Source organism: Antechinus flavipes, chromosome 3 (genome assembly GCF_016432865.1).
Source record: "Antechinus flavipes isolate AdamAnt ecotype Samford, QLD, Australia chromosome 3, AdamAnt_v2, whole genome shotgun sequence".
Taxonomy (NCBI): Eukaryota; Metazoa; Chordata; class Mammalia; order Dasyuromorphia; family Dasyuridae; genus Antechinus; species Antechinus flavipes.
Window position 1 is genome coordinate 58,599,092 of NC_067400.1, and position 16,535 is coordinate 58,615,626.

At 37.2% G+C, this 16,535-nt stretch overlaps 1 protein-coding gene and 1 long non-coding RNA gene across 2 annotated transcripts; one reads left to right on the forward strand and one right to left on the reverse strand.

The window, feature by feature from the left end:
* Positions 1 to 2,220: 2,220 nt before the first annotated feature.
* MRPL44 (mitochondrial ribosomal protein L44) lies at positions 2,221 to 10,880 on the reverse strand. The gene is made up of 4 exons (XM_051983453.1): positions 10,588 to 10,880; positions 8,031 to 8,499; positions 5,283 to 5,461; positions 2,221 to 3,552 (listed from the first exon to the last, which is right to left on the reverse strand). Exons 1-4 carry the CDS (start codon positions 10,767 to 10,769, stop codon positions 3,384 to 3,386), a joined length of 999 nt encoding a protein of 332 aa, XP_051839413.1. The 5' UTR covers positions 10,770 to 10,880; the 3' UTR covers positions 2,221 to 3,383.
* On the forward strand, positions 10,851 to 11,791 carry LOC127553048 (uncharacterized). The gene is made up of 2 exons (XR_007951650.1): positions 10,851 to 10,935; positions 11,595 to 11,791. It is a non-coding gene; the product is annotated as an uncharacterized LOC127553048 (long non-coding RNA).
* Positions 11,792 to 16,535: the final 4,744 nt, after the last annotated feature.

Below are 16,535 nucleotides of genomic sequence, written 5' to 3' on the forward strand. Positions count from 1 at the left end.
CTAAATTAAAGGATTTTAAAAAACAGACACAAATGATTCATCAGGTGTTTTTTTTTTTTTTTTACTATATTCAAAATTGACTTGGACAAAAAAATATGGCTTAAGGTAAAAGAGAATTTGAAATGTTATTCTGATTTCCTCCAAGGTCCAGTAAGCTGACTGTATAAGCCTTTCAAATAACTTCCTTACTGAAAATGCTAATAAGCCTTCCAGGAAAGTATTTTTAGAGTTTGAGATGTTGAAAGCAATGAAGATAAAATCCAGGATTCTATCTAAACTAGAAATAAGCAAAGTCTATGTGAATGCACAAACACTGGAAACAAATGAAGAAATAATGTCCTCCTTACATGAACTGATGCTAAGTGAAATGAACAGAACTAAGAGATCATTATACACTTCAACAACAATACTATATGATGATGAAATCTTATGGAAGTGGCCATCTTCGGCAATGAGAGGATCCAAATCAGTTCCAATTGTTAAGTAATGAAGAGAAGCAGCTACACTCAGCGAAAGAACTATGAGATATGAGTGTGGACCACAACCTAGCATTTCCACTCTTTCTATTATTGTCTGCTTGCATTCTTATCTTCCTTCTCAGGTTATTTTTACATTCCTTCTAAATCTGATTTTTCTGGTGCAGCAAAATAACTGTATGGATATATTGTATTTAACATATACTTTAACATATTTAATGTGTATTGGACTGCCTGACATCTAGGGGAGGGGATAGAGGGAAGGAGGAGAAAAATTGAAACAGCTTTCCCAAAAATCAGTAATTAAAAATTACCCATGCATGTTTTGTAAATAAAAAGCTATGATTAAAAAAGAAAGAAAGAAAGAAAAGAAATAATGTCCCCAAACAATTACTTGAAAGTTGAATGGGCTGCCTTCAGAAATGAGTTTCTCAAACAGCTAGTAGATATCTGTTAAGACCTGAGTTCAAATGTTATCTCAGATACTTGCTGTGTGACCTTGGAAGTCACATGATTGTTTCTCACATGAAAGAAGTATAATTTGTACCAGACATGGAAGATGAGCAGGTTAACTTCAATAAAGAGAAATGAGGAAGAAGGCATTTCAGATGAAGAAAAGCATATACACAAAGATAGGGGAAAAAAGTATGCTTTGGGTGAACAAATTATCTTTCCTAGTTTACCTAAAACCTAAGTTTGATAAAAGGAAGAAGTAAAATAAAGCTGGCAAAGCAAGTTTCTGACCAGATAGCATGTTTTTAAAATGTCAGGAAAAGTGTTAGACTTTATTTAGCAGAAGATGTCTTGTTCATTAAAGTTTTAGATTTTTTTATTCATTTTTAAAGCAGCAATGGGCACTCACAGCTATCAATCACTAAGCATTCAGAAGAGGAGAAACTAGAGCCAGCTTTTTGGAGTTGAAGGTATAATAGAGAGCCTATAACTGAATAAGAAATCTGGTTATAAAGTCAGATGCTACCTTTTCTCAATCACAGTGGATTTATCCATGATATAAAATCACTTAATTGTTGCTTTGGAAGATTAGCTTTTCTTTCACAAGACTACCATAACACTTCCATGACAAGGAAATGATTATGGCACCATCTGGTGGTTAAAACCAGAATGATTGTCCTAAAATCACCAGTTCAGGTGATCCATGCTTTTTTTATTTGGAAAACACATATATTTCTTGGTTCACTTTTTGTGGAATAAACTTAATGCTTAAATTTTCAAGACAGCTGGCTATGCTCAGATATCTAATATGAAGCAATGATAGGAATACAGAGTTGCTGTTTTACATAAATTTTTTACATTTTAATTCTTAGATATGAAAAATATTCTACTCCTGAAGAACTCAAGTACTGGCTTTATATTTTTTCACAAATGATGTAACAAGCACTTAATTTTCTTCTTGACAGTTGTGAGACTAATCCAGGAAACAATTTTTACCCCCTCAGCAAATAAATACCCCCTGTATGATCTCTTACAGTTATCTACTAATTCTATGAAATAAATTGTTTCTTTTTATCTGTTTGCATTTCAAAACTCATAGTAGGATTTACTATGAACAAATCTAACAGCTGGATGGTTCAGGAACTAGTTGCAAATTTCCAGCTTTTTATGTGACTTTTTTCAAGTATACAAGAACTTAATAAACTATTTCCTTTCTAGGTCTTGCATTTTATTAAAATGCTTCTTTAAAAAACAATTTTATGCTTTACACATTACACATTCAGATAAAGAATTTATGGACTTTTTAAAAACTTTTTTTATTTTTTGTGATTTTTTCTCTTTTGGGCTGTTTCTCCTTTCACAACTTGACTAATATAGAAATATATTTTACATAATTGCACATATATAAACTTTATCAAAGTGTTTATTATTTTAGGAAGAGGGTGAAGAGGGAGAAAAACTTGGAACTCAAAATCTTGTTAAAATGAATGCTAAAAATTGTTTTTACATATAGAAGGAAAAACAAAACACTACTTAAAAAATTAAAAAACAATTTCAAACTCCTTTACAAAGGACTCTAGAGAACATTCATTTAAATTCAAAATAAAGACATATATGTAACCAATCTTTTCCCAAATAGCAAGACGGGAAATTTCTGATAAAACTGCCCTAAATGAACAATACTAAAAGGAAAAATTCCTCTTCCAAAAATTATAGATATAAAAATGTTTGTACTTATGGTAATAAATTATCTTCCCAATTCTAAATTCATTGAATTAACAATTATTTATATCCTTCAAATTGGTCTTAAAGTTTATGTCCTTAGAGTGATTAAAAAATAACTTTGAATTTCTTTAATTATTACTTTAAAATTCTAAATCGTTTACTGACTTACTAGCACACAAAATTTCAAGACATTCATGCTTATTGTATAATTGTCACAATTTGAATTTTGTCTTTCCAGTGATGTCAAAAACCTTTTACATACTATTTAGTTGTATTAAGTAGGCCAAGTTAGCTAAATGCGTCAAATTTAGTTGGCAAGTAATACTTTAGAAGATAAAGATTTGCTGTATTTGACATTTTAAAAAAAATTAGTATTATTGTTACTTGCATTAAAAAAAACAAGTCTTTCGGCCATAATGCTTCAAAGCTAGAAAAGAATAATTAAATGAAAAGAAGCATACCATTCTACAAGTCACAGAGATAAATCCAGAACTTTAAGAGTAATTTCTTTTAAAAGGTCAAAAAATATGACAACAAACTTGAAAGGATTTCACAGTAATCATTTTTGAACAGCAAATGACTCTCTTCTAATCTAACAAGACCCCTAAGGGAGGAAGAAGATGTCTCTGAGCAAGCTGGGAACTGGCATCATATTTTCCAAGTCACTTTGAAGTTTCTCTCTCTTCTTTTTTTTTGCGTGAGTTCAAGTGCTAACATGCTTTTGGCCAGTTAACTCAAAGCAGTAACTTTTTCCGTTAATTTTTCACTGGGTTTGGAATAGTCCCAAGGTCGTCTATTCTCAGCCAATCCATAAAGTTTCCTCAGGGCCACCCGAGCAGCTTCTTCTTCAGCAATCAGAACTGTTTCACCAGGTCCTTCTGCAATCAGTTTCTTTTCACTAGAAGATAAAAACAACCATTAAATGTCAGTTTGCAGGCAGTAGACACATCTCACTGCCATCTGGAGATGGTCCAGGAGCTTGTTTTAACATTTTAGTAACTATATTTCAATATACTTGGTTGGTTGTCTCTGTAACCTACATATTTAAAAAACATTATTTTGAGGTGTCCATAGGCTTTACCAAATTGCCAATGGGATACATGACCAAAAAAAAAAAAAAAAAAAAGATAAAATAAATCTGCACTGGAGGGGACTTTGATTTTTTAATCTTGATACTTTTAGACTGGGTAGTACCTGGAGTAAGGAAGATTCATCAGACATGAGCAGTGTGAACCCTGAACAAGTCAGTCACTTAACCCTGTTAGCTTCAGTTTCCTCATGTGTAAAAAAGCCAGAGAAGACAATGGCCAAGCACCCTGGTGAGAAAACCCCAAATAGGCTCAGTTAGGACTGAAACAACTCCACAGCAACAACAGCTACGGTCTGTAATGGATTCTGCATCAGCTTCAGCATAAAAACACCTTTTGAACTATCAATGGACGAGGCTTTGCTGCTGGTTCCTATTCAGATCCATTACAGTTAAAGAACTGTTACAGAACTTGCTTTCTAGACATTAAAACAATTGTATTAATTTAGCAACACTGCCTTAATTTGTGTTGAGGCTAAGACTAATGGACATTCAAATTTAAACCAACCAAGAGGCAGCTAGGTGGTGCAGTGGATAGAGCAACAGCCCTGAAGTCAGGAGGACCTGAGTTCAAATCCTACTTCAGACACTTAATTCTTCCTACCTGTGTGACCCTGGACAAACCACTTAACTCCAAGTGCCTTGCAAATTAAAAAAAAGAAAATTTAAGCCAAACTAAAACAAAGGCATGTAAAGGAAAAAGGGAACTAGAGCATGGTAAGTAAATAGATAAATTTCAAAAATCTGTAATTTCATTTATGTAGGTCGGCACCATTTCCATGGATACAATTTGGTAAAGCGTTTTCTAGAATCGCCATGGCTGAAAAGCACAGTAAGCCTCCTGTAACTTAGCTAAGTTAGTCCCCTGGACAACAAGCACAGTCCACTGCCAGGACCTAACTGAAGCCTATATGGCTTGGTAGGACCCAGTATTATCTTTGAGAACCTACAAGGAAATTTCTGAGTATCAGAGTGAGACCTTATAGATTAACAATGTATTTAAGGTTTTTTAAAAAAGATATATATTTTTTATTTACATTCTCATGAAGTTTAATGATGGTGTTCAGTGTATAAGTTGATTTTTCAATGTGTAAAAAAAAAAAAACACCACAAACATTTCTCAAATTTCAAATGAGCATTGAGAGTAGTCCTCTCTTCTGTAGCTGAATCACAGCCATGAGGAAATGAATGTTTAAACCCAGTTGCCTCTCAGTTACAATAGTTAAATAGCAAGAGCAGAGTGGGGGTTAATTAATACAGCAAATACATGTCAGACCTGAAATTTTTTGGACAATCTTTTAGGTTAGTCATCATATGCCTTCCAAACTCAGCATTCTGTAGTAAAATTAACAGAAACTACTACTAATAAAATAAAATAGATCATGTTTTCGAAGCCAAGGGTCATGCAGATTACAAAGTGATATCTACCAAAAAGTAGGATCTAAGAAGCTGTCTTTCTCTGGAATAATCACAATAAATATCCTTCAATATAATTTTGTTAAAATTTGCAAACAATACCATAAAATGCAAATTTTACTAACCAATATAAACCAACAAAATACAGTGGTAACACTGTGCTGCTTCCAGACTGCCTGGTAATTCTAGATTCAGGAGCAGAAATATTCCTTTTTGTCAGCTCATCAACTAGTAGTCCCATGGGATTTACAACGTTCCACATCTCAAAAAGTTCTTTTCCAGTCATCTGTGTAATTAAGAAGTCCTGCAGATAAAGATAACATTATAAATATTAGGTAGATGGGAAAAAAAAGTCATTCACAATTTTAATGATGCTACCATATAGTTCCTACTGCATGACCTAGATCATACTTCTTTAGAAACAAAGTTCCCACAGAATAAAAGAAAATCCAACTCCCAAAGAATTACATTATTTCATCCCATGCTCCTTATAAAACTATAGGGCAACAAAAAAATGTGAATAGTCCGAGTTCAATTTAGTAACAGCATTTACTATAAATTAAAACAACTCTGAAGTACCATCTCACAGCTCTCGGACTACTATAATGACAGGAAAAGATAATGTTGGAGGGGTGGTAGAAAAACTGTGACACTAATGCATTGTTGGTGGAATTATGAAGTGATCCAGCCATTCTGGAAAGCAATTTAGAACTATGTCCAAAGCCATATTAATTTGTGGTTATCAAATTATCCATTGATCCAACAGTGTCTCTACTAGGTCTGTATCCCAAAGACATCATAGAAGGGGAAAGGATCCACACATGCAAAAATGTTTGTGGCAGCCCTTTTTGTAGTGGCAAAGAACTAGAAACTGAGTGGATGCCCATCAGTTGGAGAATGGCTGAATAAGTGATGGTATATGAATATTGTGGAATATTATTGTTCTATAAGAAATGATCAGCAGGATGATTTCAGAGAGGCCTGGAGAGACTTTCATGAACTAATACTGAATGAAGTGAGTAGAACCAAGAGTACACAACTGACAGACTTAGCTTTTCTCTGAACGATACAATAATCCAAGACAATTCCAATAAACTTGGGCGAGAAAATGCCATCTACATCCAGAGAAAGAACTATGGAAACTGAATGTGGATCAAAGCACACTATTTTTACCCTATTCTGGGGGGTTTGATTATTCTTTCTTATAATTTTTCCCCCTTTTGTTTTGATTTTTGTTTCACAAAATGATTAGTATGAAAATGTTTAAAATGATTGTACATGTATATAACATAGATTAGACTGCTTTCTGTCTTTAGGGAGGGAGAAGGGAAAGAAGAGACAAAAAATTTTGGAACACAAAATCTTACAAAAATGAATGCTGAAAACTGTATTTTCCATGTAATTGAAAAATACAATACTATTTAAATTTTAAAAAATTAAAACTCTTTACATACATTATCTTTCTTTGTTTATTACACTACCTTGTGAGACAGCTGTCCCCACTTTATAAATGATAAAGATGAGGCCCAAATAGATTGACCAACTGCCCTGAATCACAAAAGCAGCACCAGAGGCCATCTTCAAACCCAGATTTCATAGACATCAAGTCTCACCTGTGTTGTCCCTTGTTCAGATCTGGCGTATATTACATAAAGATAAAATATTTCTGAGATTACAAGTTAATAATCTCTACTGATATGTAGCAAATGTAAGATAGTCCCATATTTATTAATCATCTAATTATTTCCTTTATATATTTCAACAGCTTTTATTTACCTTTTAAGGATGATCAAAATACCTAACTGAAAAAATAATCACCTTACCAATAACTTGATTAAAAAAAAACAACTATTTTGAAGCTTCACAAACAAGGATGAATAATCTAAGAAAAATGCCAATGTTCATTCTTTTAATATCTATTATTATTTTATTATCTATTTAAATGAAAAGGGAACACCTATGAACTCTATAGTAACTAGCAAAACATTTACTTAATAGTTAAAGCAATTTATTCAACTAGACATGTTGTTTAAATAACCATACTAATATATGATAGGCCGGTCTTGGAGTTCAGGAGATACCAGGGCTGGATAAACAAATCAGAGAGTCACCTGCTATATAAATGCCAGTAGTTATTATACGTAGATATGCTTTATAAATATGTGTAATAACTTATTATCTAAATAACAACACTGAGCTAAGTCAAATTCATATTGCAGCATATCTCCAAAGATTCTTATGAAACAAATGGCGTTGTGTTGTTATTGTTTGTTTAAATCAAATATCACTTGAATGAGTGGGACAATGAAAAGAGGTTGGTAATCTTCATATATTGATATTGTGCATAATGTACAATGGTGGAAGGCAGGTAGGTAGCGCCATTACCAAGTTTAGGATCATGAGTTCTAATTTAATCTCAGATCCTTATTAGCTGTGTGACCCTGGACAAGTCATTTAACCCTGTTTACCGCACTTCCTCATCTGTAAAAGGAGCTGGAGAAGGAAATTACAAAACACTCCAGTATCTTTGCTAAAAAAATTTCCATATAGGGTTATGAAGAGTTGGAGATGACTGAAATGATTCATCACCACAATTTCCAACTAATAAATATTTACCAAATTGAATGGTGCTTGTGCTCATTTGGCTAGTCATGGCTCGAGTTTGTCTACCATTTTAACAGAAACAAAAAATGAAAAATAAAGAACAAATCCATTGTTCTTGATTTTTCCTGCTGTTTATACCTGGTTTTGGGAATAGTCTAAATCATCCAAGTATCTTCACAAACAATAAATTATGAGTAACGTGTGATTTGAAAATGTAGCTGTTTAAATAAACTCAACCTCAAAAGCATGAGTAACGTATAATTACATACCCTGACAAAAAGTGATGTTTTCAAAGGCCCACTGCTTTGCAACAACGCTCCTATTACGGCAAAGAAAGTCTGTCGGAGTACTGTCTCGGGGACTGGAAATTCTGCACTTAGAGTTAATTGCTCCACTGCCAAGTTTCTGGCTACGTGACACACAATGTCCTCACTGGTAAGAAAATTCACAATTGCTTGTGTGCCTTCTGAGGGCAGGCTTGGGTATGCGTCTCCAAGGAGCTGCGTGAGACATGTTTGTGAAAAGGCTCTCCCTTGTTCTGAGAGTTCTTGATTATCTCTAAGGTTGAGAGCCACAGCTTCTTTGCCTACTCCCAGTTTCTGTCGCCTGGCTTCCTCACTTTCAATGTAACATCTGTTAATGAAAGCAGTTTTGAGAAGGTCTAAAGAAAAGTCTTCATGTAGTCGATGACAGAATGCCTGGATTTCTGCATGGTAGTCCCAGTTGGGCTTCTCTGAACTGAAAATGCAAAAAAGAACAGTAAGAGAATAATCAAAAGCATAATTTTCTTTTTATCAAATGTGCTCACTTCTCCAATTACAAGAAATAATTAGAAAAGTTGCTATTCCAGCTTCTAGGTCCTTTTTTCTCAAAACATGAATCAGACTGAATAATGGTTATAATTTTTAGAAATGTAGATGACTAAATTTTCTTTGAAAGGTAGCTACAATCTGGCAACTCCTACATGGTAAGACATTATCTTAATTTAGAAGCTCTAGATTTTACCAAGAATCTCCATCTCCTCCAATCCATGAAGTTTTCAAAGTATGCCATTCCCCTCCCCCCAATGTCTTTTTCTGGCTCACCTAGCACCGTGACATTCCCATCCTCTGAGTAAACTACTTTTACCTATTAAATGAGGGTCAGAGCAAATGACAGAAGGTCTTTACCAGGTTTCTAAGATTTTCCCCAAACAAGCCTCCTGGCAGAGATGCCCAAGCCTAGAATGCACAAGTTAGGGAGGTGATAGCAAGAAAAATGGAAAGAGAATAGCATTCTCCAGTGACTCCAGAATGAAATATAAAATTCAGTTTGGTATCTGAAGTCTTTTGTAGTCTAGCCCCTCCCTGCCTTCCTGGCCTCCATCTCACCCTTCTACACTGTTCTAGGCACCCTCTGCTGGGAAAGCTCTCCACCTTACTTCTGCATCCCCTAAAGACCCCTCAAACCCCCCCCCCCCAACTCCCGCAGAGGTGCACCCTCCCCTCTTATGGACACTTTATGAGATCATCTCCCAATTGTCTACACTAACCTCCGAGGCACACAGTATGTCTGATGTGAGTTTGCCTTTGTATCCCCAACACCTAAAGTGGGGCCTAGCATATAAAAGGCAAGATCTGGCCTATTATGTGTCTTCTATTTACAAATATTATCTCATTGGACCTTCGCACCAACCCTGCCAGGGAGGTGCTATTAACTAGGGAAAGTACTGAGTAGCTAAGGGACTTGCCCAGGGTCACATAGCTGGTGTCTAAAAGGTGTTTAAATGCTAGACTCACCTCACAGATCATACAGAATTTCTATTATTAATGACTATTTGGGGGGGGGGGGACTATTTAACCTAGGTGGGAATGAATATGCTTTTTACCTTTTTTTTAATTGTATAACTTTTTTATTTTTCAAAATACATGCAAAGATAGTTTTCAACATCCATCCTTGTGCTACAAATTTTTCTCTCTCCCCCCAAAGCTAGTAATCCAATATAGGTTAAACATGTGCAAAGAATATGCTTTTTAGTCAATATTATACTTTATTCCATAATTTATTTTAACAAATTATAATGAACTTAAAAGAGATATGCCGGAATAAGCAGGGGATTTGGGGAGCTTTAATACTAGCTCAATCAATGGACATGTATTAAGCACTTAATAATTAATTAATTTAATTAATTAGCACTTTGCTAATTAGCAATTAATAAGCACTTGCTTAATAAATTGTGCCAGGCACCGCCCTAATTCATAGGGACAAGAAAGCAGCAAAGACAGATCGTGGCCCAAGGACCTTCCACCCTAGTTTACGTCAAATATGAACAGCTGTGACCTCAGTCGCAGGACCTGGCTTCCTGGGAATGTAGGGAGATACGAGTTCAAATGCAGGCTCAGACTTTTACTAGGCATGCGACCTTGGGAGAGTCACTTGACTGCTGCCTACCTCAGTTTCTTCAACTACAAAGTGGGCTCACAGCAGCCCTCCCAGGCTGTTGTGGGGATCCCGTAAATTAATGCTGTAAAATGCTTAGCAGTGTCCTGGACCACAGTTGACACTTAATAAATGCATCTCCCCTTTTTAGCCAAGTCCCTATTTCTCTCAGGGCCTCAGTTTCCCCATCTGTCAAAATAAGAGTCTAAACCGTTGACCTCTAATGTCACTTCTACTTGGCTAAGGAAAAGTGACGAGTTCGAGATTGACTTCAGAGGATCTCTAGCCACTGTTAATTGGGAGATGCGGAGTGGAGTGGGGAAGGCCATGGGTCCTTCCCGTTAGCCCCACCCCGCGCATGCGCACAGACGAACGCAACACGGTCAATTACCGGGGCCCCGAACCTACCGGCGCACGGGAGGCGGGGGACAGCGGAGCTGCCGCCGTCGTTCTCTCTCTTTCTGGAAGCGGAGAGCAGCGCGGAACCCGCCCTTGATGCCCCGGCTCTGCAGAATGGGCTCCGGAGTGGCTGAAGCTCGCAGGAAGCCGCGGGGCCCCCGGACAAGTAGTCGTACCAGTCCAGACGCCATGATGTACCAGCGTGAGCGGAAGGAGGGAAGAAGGAAAGGAAGGAAGTGGGTCGGGACGGTGCAACGTTAACACCAGTCCCCGCTTCCTAAACTGGGGGAGGAGCCTCCGCTAAGGACGTTGCGGGAGGTGGGGCCAAGCTTCTGGTAGCTTGGGGATGCCCTGCAGGTGGGCCCTTGTAGGGGCGGAGCTAAATAATCCTTGGGGCGGGGAGGGGGAGAACAGGACCCGGGAGGTGGGGCCAAGCTCAGGGGAAGGGAGAGAGGGCGGGGCTAAACCTGCCGACCTCTCTCCTTGGGGGCGGGAGGAGACGAGGCAGCCTCTTGTGGGCGGGGCCTGGTTCTCCCTTCTTTCCTCCCTCTGCTGGCTATTTAGCTTGATGCATCAGTCGGCCAGAGCTAGAGCTGCGCGGACGGCCAGTCCCGGAGCAGGGAACTGCCCACTCCTTGTGTATGCATACCTCTGTGTTCCCAATTAAAGTGCTTCTCCTGCCTCAGGACAAAAAAACTTGTCAGCTTTCCCGGGATCACTTAAACATATCTATTACCAGGAAAACAAAGGTTGCCAAAAAAAAATATTTTGAACCTAACCCTAAACTACAGATCTGAAGTTAATTGCTAGCATTAATAGTGCTTTAAGGTTGCAAAGCTTATTTTTAATTTCATTTTGAAAATGTAAAATTAAATAGAATTATATTTTACATATATTATATAATACATATATAACATGTATAAATTTTAAAAAATCAAATTTAAAAAACTAAAAGCTTATTTTATCCTCAAGAACAATCTTGAGAAATAAATGCTGTCATTATCACCTTTTTACAGATGAGGAAACTAAGGCTGTCAGATTGACTTGCCCAGTCACACAGCTGTTAAACATCCTGAGGCACATTCAAACAAAGGGTTTTCCTACAGCAAATCCAGTGCGATACCTGATAGTGCACCACTTTATGTAAGATGCTGCTGATTTTTCTTTTTTTAATTACTTTTAAAATTTTTTAATAAACGTTTTATTTTCAAAACATGCATAGTTTTCAACATTCACTCTTACAAAACCTTGTGTTCCAGTTTTTTTCTCCCTCCCTTCCCCCATCCCAAAAGGCAAGTAATCCAATATGTGCTAAACATGCAGTGTTTACATACATATTTCCACATTTACCTTGTTGCACAAGGAAGGTCACAAAAGGGGGGAAAATGAGAAAGAAAACAAAATACAAGCGAACAACAACAAAAAGTGAAAATACGATGTTGAGATACACATTGAGTTCCCATAGTCCTCTCTCTGAGTGTAGATGACTCTCTCCAACCATTGGGACTGACCTGAATCACCTTGGTGCTGCTTATTTCCATAGAATGTTAACCAATCGCTTTGAGGTTTTCTTTTCATATGTCTGATTGTTCTCTCAGTTTTCATTTCAGGATCATCGTTCATGTCTTGTTTGGTATAAGGATCCACCAGGTCTCTGTCCTAGCCCTTTCTTCCCAGATACTCTTCCTGAGAGATCTCATCAACTCCCATAGGTCAATTGTTGTCTCTATGCAGATAATTTCCAGATCCACATATTCATAATTTTTTTCTTCTTCATAACTTCCATTACTTTTTTTTTGGATATCTCCACTGCAAAGTCAATCAATTAATATCAATCAATAACCAGGAGGGGGATGGAGATTGAGTAGAAAGATAATGAGTTTGGTTTTGGATATATTGAATTTAAGATATCTACTGGACATCCCATTCTAGATGGCTGAAAGGCAGTTGGAGCTACAAGATTGGAGCTCAGGAGAGACATTGGAGCAGGTAGATCTGGGAATCATCAGCATAGAGCTAATAATAAAATCAGTGAGAACTGATGAGAGCTGTCTCCAATTAAACATGTAGAAATATTTTTGCTAAAATCTATCCCACGTCCTCGCATATATGAGGTGCTAAATAAAGGCTTGTTTCTTTTCTAATTATCCTATTTTTGTTAGACTTTTGTTTAATATCATAGATTAAATGTTTGAAGGGACCTTAAAAATCTATCCCACTTCCTGGCAGATATGAGGTGCTAAATAAAGGCTTGTTTCTTTTTTAATTACCCTATTTTTGTTAGACTTTTGATTAATATCATAGATTAAATGTTTGAAGGGACCTTAATGGCCAGATAACTCATCATCTTATTTTACAGATGTGGAAACTGAGGCACAGGGCAGTTAAGTGACTTGCCCTTTAATAATTTACTTCACTAAAAAGATTTTGAATCAGAATTTGAACACAGGGCTTCTTGTTTTTAATTCCATTGCCCAGTCTACAGTACCATGCTGCCTTTTAACTCTTCCACTTATTTGCATTAGTTATTCTTCTTTAATTGTCTTGTATTAATTTCAGTATTGGGGGCATACATGGAGACAAATGAAGAAGGAAATCTTTGATTATCAATGTTTGAATCCTGTCAAACTTCAGGGACATGCAAACAGCCACCAAATTAGCAGACAAGCCGCTAACAAGTTATATTTCTCCTTTTGCATAGCTGAAGCCATCCTTGGTAACAGCATAGTAAACTGACAAGATTTACTGCGTCTACAGCCAGTGTTTTGTGTTGGAAACAACACCTCTGGGAACCTCCCTTGACAACCTTTGTCCTGCCCTTGGGGCCAACAACCATCACAGTGACTCCTGAAATGTACTAGGAGGATCATTTAATTCTATCAAAAAACAACCTTTAAAAATCTTTTTAAAGAAGTACACACAAGATAAGGAGAATATGTGAGCTAATAAATCATGTTTTGGATTGGAAGCATATTAACTATTTGTAACCTTTATCTTATGCCTTTTTGAAAATCCAGAGCTCTGAGTATACATTTAATTTGGACTATGGGACTCAATGTGGATCTCAATATAGTATTTTCACTTTTTGTTGTTGTTTGCATTTTGTTTTCTTTCTCGTTTTTTTTTTTTCCTTTTTGATCTTTCTTGTGCAGTATGGTAAATGTGGAAATATGTATAAGAGAATTGCATATGTTTATGCACATCTTTTATATGCAAGATTCTGGAGAAACAAAGACAAAAACCAAAACTACTAATGAAACATTATTTTAATAATGATAGCTAGCCTTAATAGCTCTTTAAAATTTGCAGCATGCTTGGAGTTTTATTTCATCTGCTCCTTACAATGCCTCTCTGATGTAGGTGCTGTTACTCTGCCTAATTTACAGAAAAGGACACTTGAGTCTGACTTTGTGCCACCCAGTTACCTCTAAACCCCAAATGTTCCCAAATAAGTATCCACAAGGCAGTTTTTAAGAGCTGGAAAGATAAAGGAAAGCTGTACAGAAGAGGCGGCACCTGATCTGGACTTTAATCTAATTTAACAAGTGCTACAGTCCGAAGCCCATGAAGGAAGGAGGGAGAGATGAGAAGGAAGAGAGTTCCAAGCATGGAGGAAGGGCCCCTGAGAAGCCGGAGAGGCAAGAGATGAACTGAAGAACAGCCACCTCCTCTTTGAGCTCTAGTTTGGCTGGAAAATAGATTGTGAAGAATCATTGATTTGCAACCACAAGGATCTGAAGTCACTGAATCCAGTCCTTTGATTTTACAGACAATAAACTCAGTTTAAGTAGCTTGGCCAAGATAAGCAGGCACTCAAATCACAGCTCTCAGGCTTCAGAGACAGCATTCACCTTACTGTTCTGGGAGCACTAGGGAGCCACTGAAAGTTTTTGAGTTGAGGGGTGGCATATGGCTAAGAAAAAATATTTGGGCAGCTGTGTGGAAAATAAATTAAGAGAAGGGAGAGCGTGGAAGTAGGTGTTTTCACACCTACATATTCAAGTGAAAGAAGATCTGGGATTGAGATGGGGTGTTGCCAGAATTTATGTAAATACAATTAACAAGAATTAGCAAATGACTCTATGGGTGTGGATTACAGAGTCAAAGGTATTGAATGTATATGAAAATAAGTCACTAGGTAGATAACAATGATTTTCATAGAAATAGGGACGTTTCTTTGGGAGAAGAAAATTTAGGGGAAAAAAGGATTTCAATTTTGGACATTCTGACTTTGAGATGTTAACAGGACATATGGGCAGAGATGTCTCTGAAGCAGTTAGAGACGAAGGACCAATATTCATTAGAGAAATAAGCATGATTTGGCAGTCATCTTCCCATAATAACTGTATTGGGAATGGATGAGTGGGATATGGATGATGTTTCAGCAAAGTAGACTCCAAAGTGAGACAGGTAGGAGGAAATTCAGGAATAATGATAGCGAGGAAAAGTGAAATCCGGGATAAAAAATTTCATAAAGTTTAGAAGAAACCAATGGTCAGGTCCAATGGAGAAATTCCAATATAATTGTAGGATCAGAAGCCAGATTATAAGGGTTTCAGAAGTGAGTAATTTGGAAACAGAGACAGAATGTGTAGACAATTCTTTCCAGGAATTTGTTAGTAAAAATCAGAAGTGATTTCTGGGGAAAGAATTCACAGTGAAGTGAGCTGTTTTGTTTTTTAAAGATGCCTTAGAGCAAAGGTCCTCAAACTTTTTTAATAGGGGGCCAGTTCACTGTCCCTCAGACTGTTGGAGGGCCGGACTATAGTAAAAACAAAAACTTTGTGGGCCTTTAAATAAAGAAACATCATAGCCCTGCGTGAAGGGGATAATCGTCCTCAGCTGCCGCATCTGGCCGGTGGACTACCGGTAGTTTGAAGACCCCTGCCTTAGAGTATGTGAGAAAGAGCAGTGCCCTGCTACCAGGGCTCTCCAGTGTTCAGCTTCTCTTAGCCTGGGCAAGTCCTCTCTAGGGTTTGGTTTTCTAATTTGTATAATGCTTAGCTTCTGGGCTTCTAAGGACCCTTCCAACTCTAGAGCTCAGATCCTACAATCCTGAGGATTGGTGTGGTCTACACCTGTTTACAAGCAGAAAGAAAGACTCCACCCAGACTGAAGTTTGTAGGAAGAAGGATCGATGGAATTGAGGACAAATTTTGGCAAAGGAGGAAGGCCATTTCTTTCTCAGTAATTAGAACAAAGGAAGAAAGGATGGGTGATGATGAAGATGGGTTTTGAAACTCTCAATATAAAAGTAATAGATTTAGAAGGGGGCCTTAGATCATGCTTACAAATGACAGAATTGAGGGCCAAAGAGTTTAAGTGGATTGCTCATGATTCCTCAAATAAAAGAAATAGAGATTTGAACTCACATCCTGTGATTCCAGGTTTTGTGCTCTTTCCATTGTATTATGCTTTTGAAGACATCCAGTTCAGATGGCCTTAATTTTCTCAGGAAAGGAGGAGATTATGTCATCTGCTGATTTGGGGCTGGTGTTGGTATGAGGAAAAAGAAAAACATTTGAAATTGCAGTCACATGGAATGTGATAGTCAAACAAGGAAGAGTAAAAAGATTCCTGAACATCTACATTTGGACCGATTAATAATGGTCCAGATAAATAAAAACCTGAATTTGTAGTGAACCCAGGCAGTGAGATCTGGTGACTTCTTCCAGTAGTATCCAGCAGCTCCTAGGGAGGAGCAGGAAAAGTCCAGCGGGAAAGATGACCCAATGCTCACTATTGTTCTAGGAACTCAAAGGTAGAGGCAGAAGATTGGGCTGGTTAAATTTAGGATCGAGACACTAAAAGGAAATTGGCCAGAATTTAAGTGAGAGGCAACAAAATATAAGGTTATGTTATTTTGGGGGAAATTAAAAGATCAAAGAAGAGAAAGGACCACTTTGAGGGAGGAAGGGCGTAAGTTGAAAAATGATTTCCAACAATGGAAGGAAACT

Bases quoted from the DNA above. Each gene is read 5' to 3' on its own strand.
- MRPL44 (XM_051983453.1), bottom strand. From the start codon at position 10,769: ATGGCGTCTGGACTGGTACGACTACTTGTCCGGGGGCCCCGCGGCTTC. The intron at 8,500-10,587 runs GTAGGTTCGGGG...TTGCATTTTCAG, and splicing joins CCCCCGCCTCCCGTGCGCCG to TTCAGAGAAGCCCAACTGGG. The intron at 3,553-5,282 runs GTTAGTAAAATT...TTTATCTTCTAG, and splicing joins TATTTTGTTGGTTTATATTG to TGAAAAGAAACTGATTGCAG.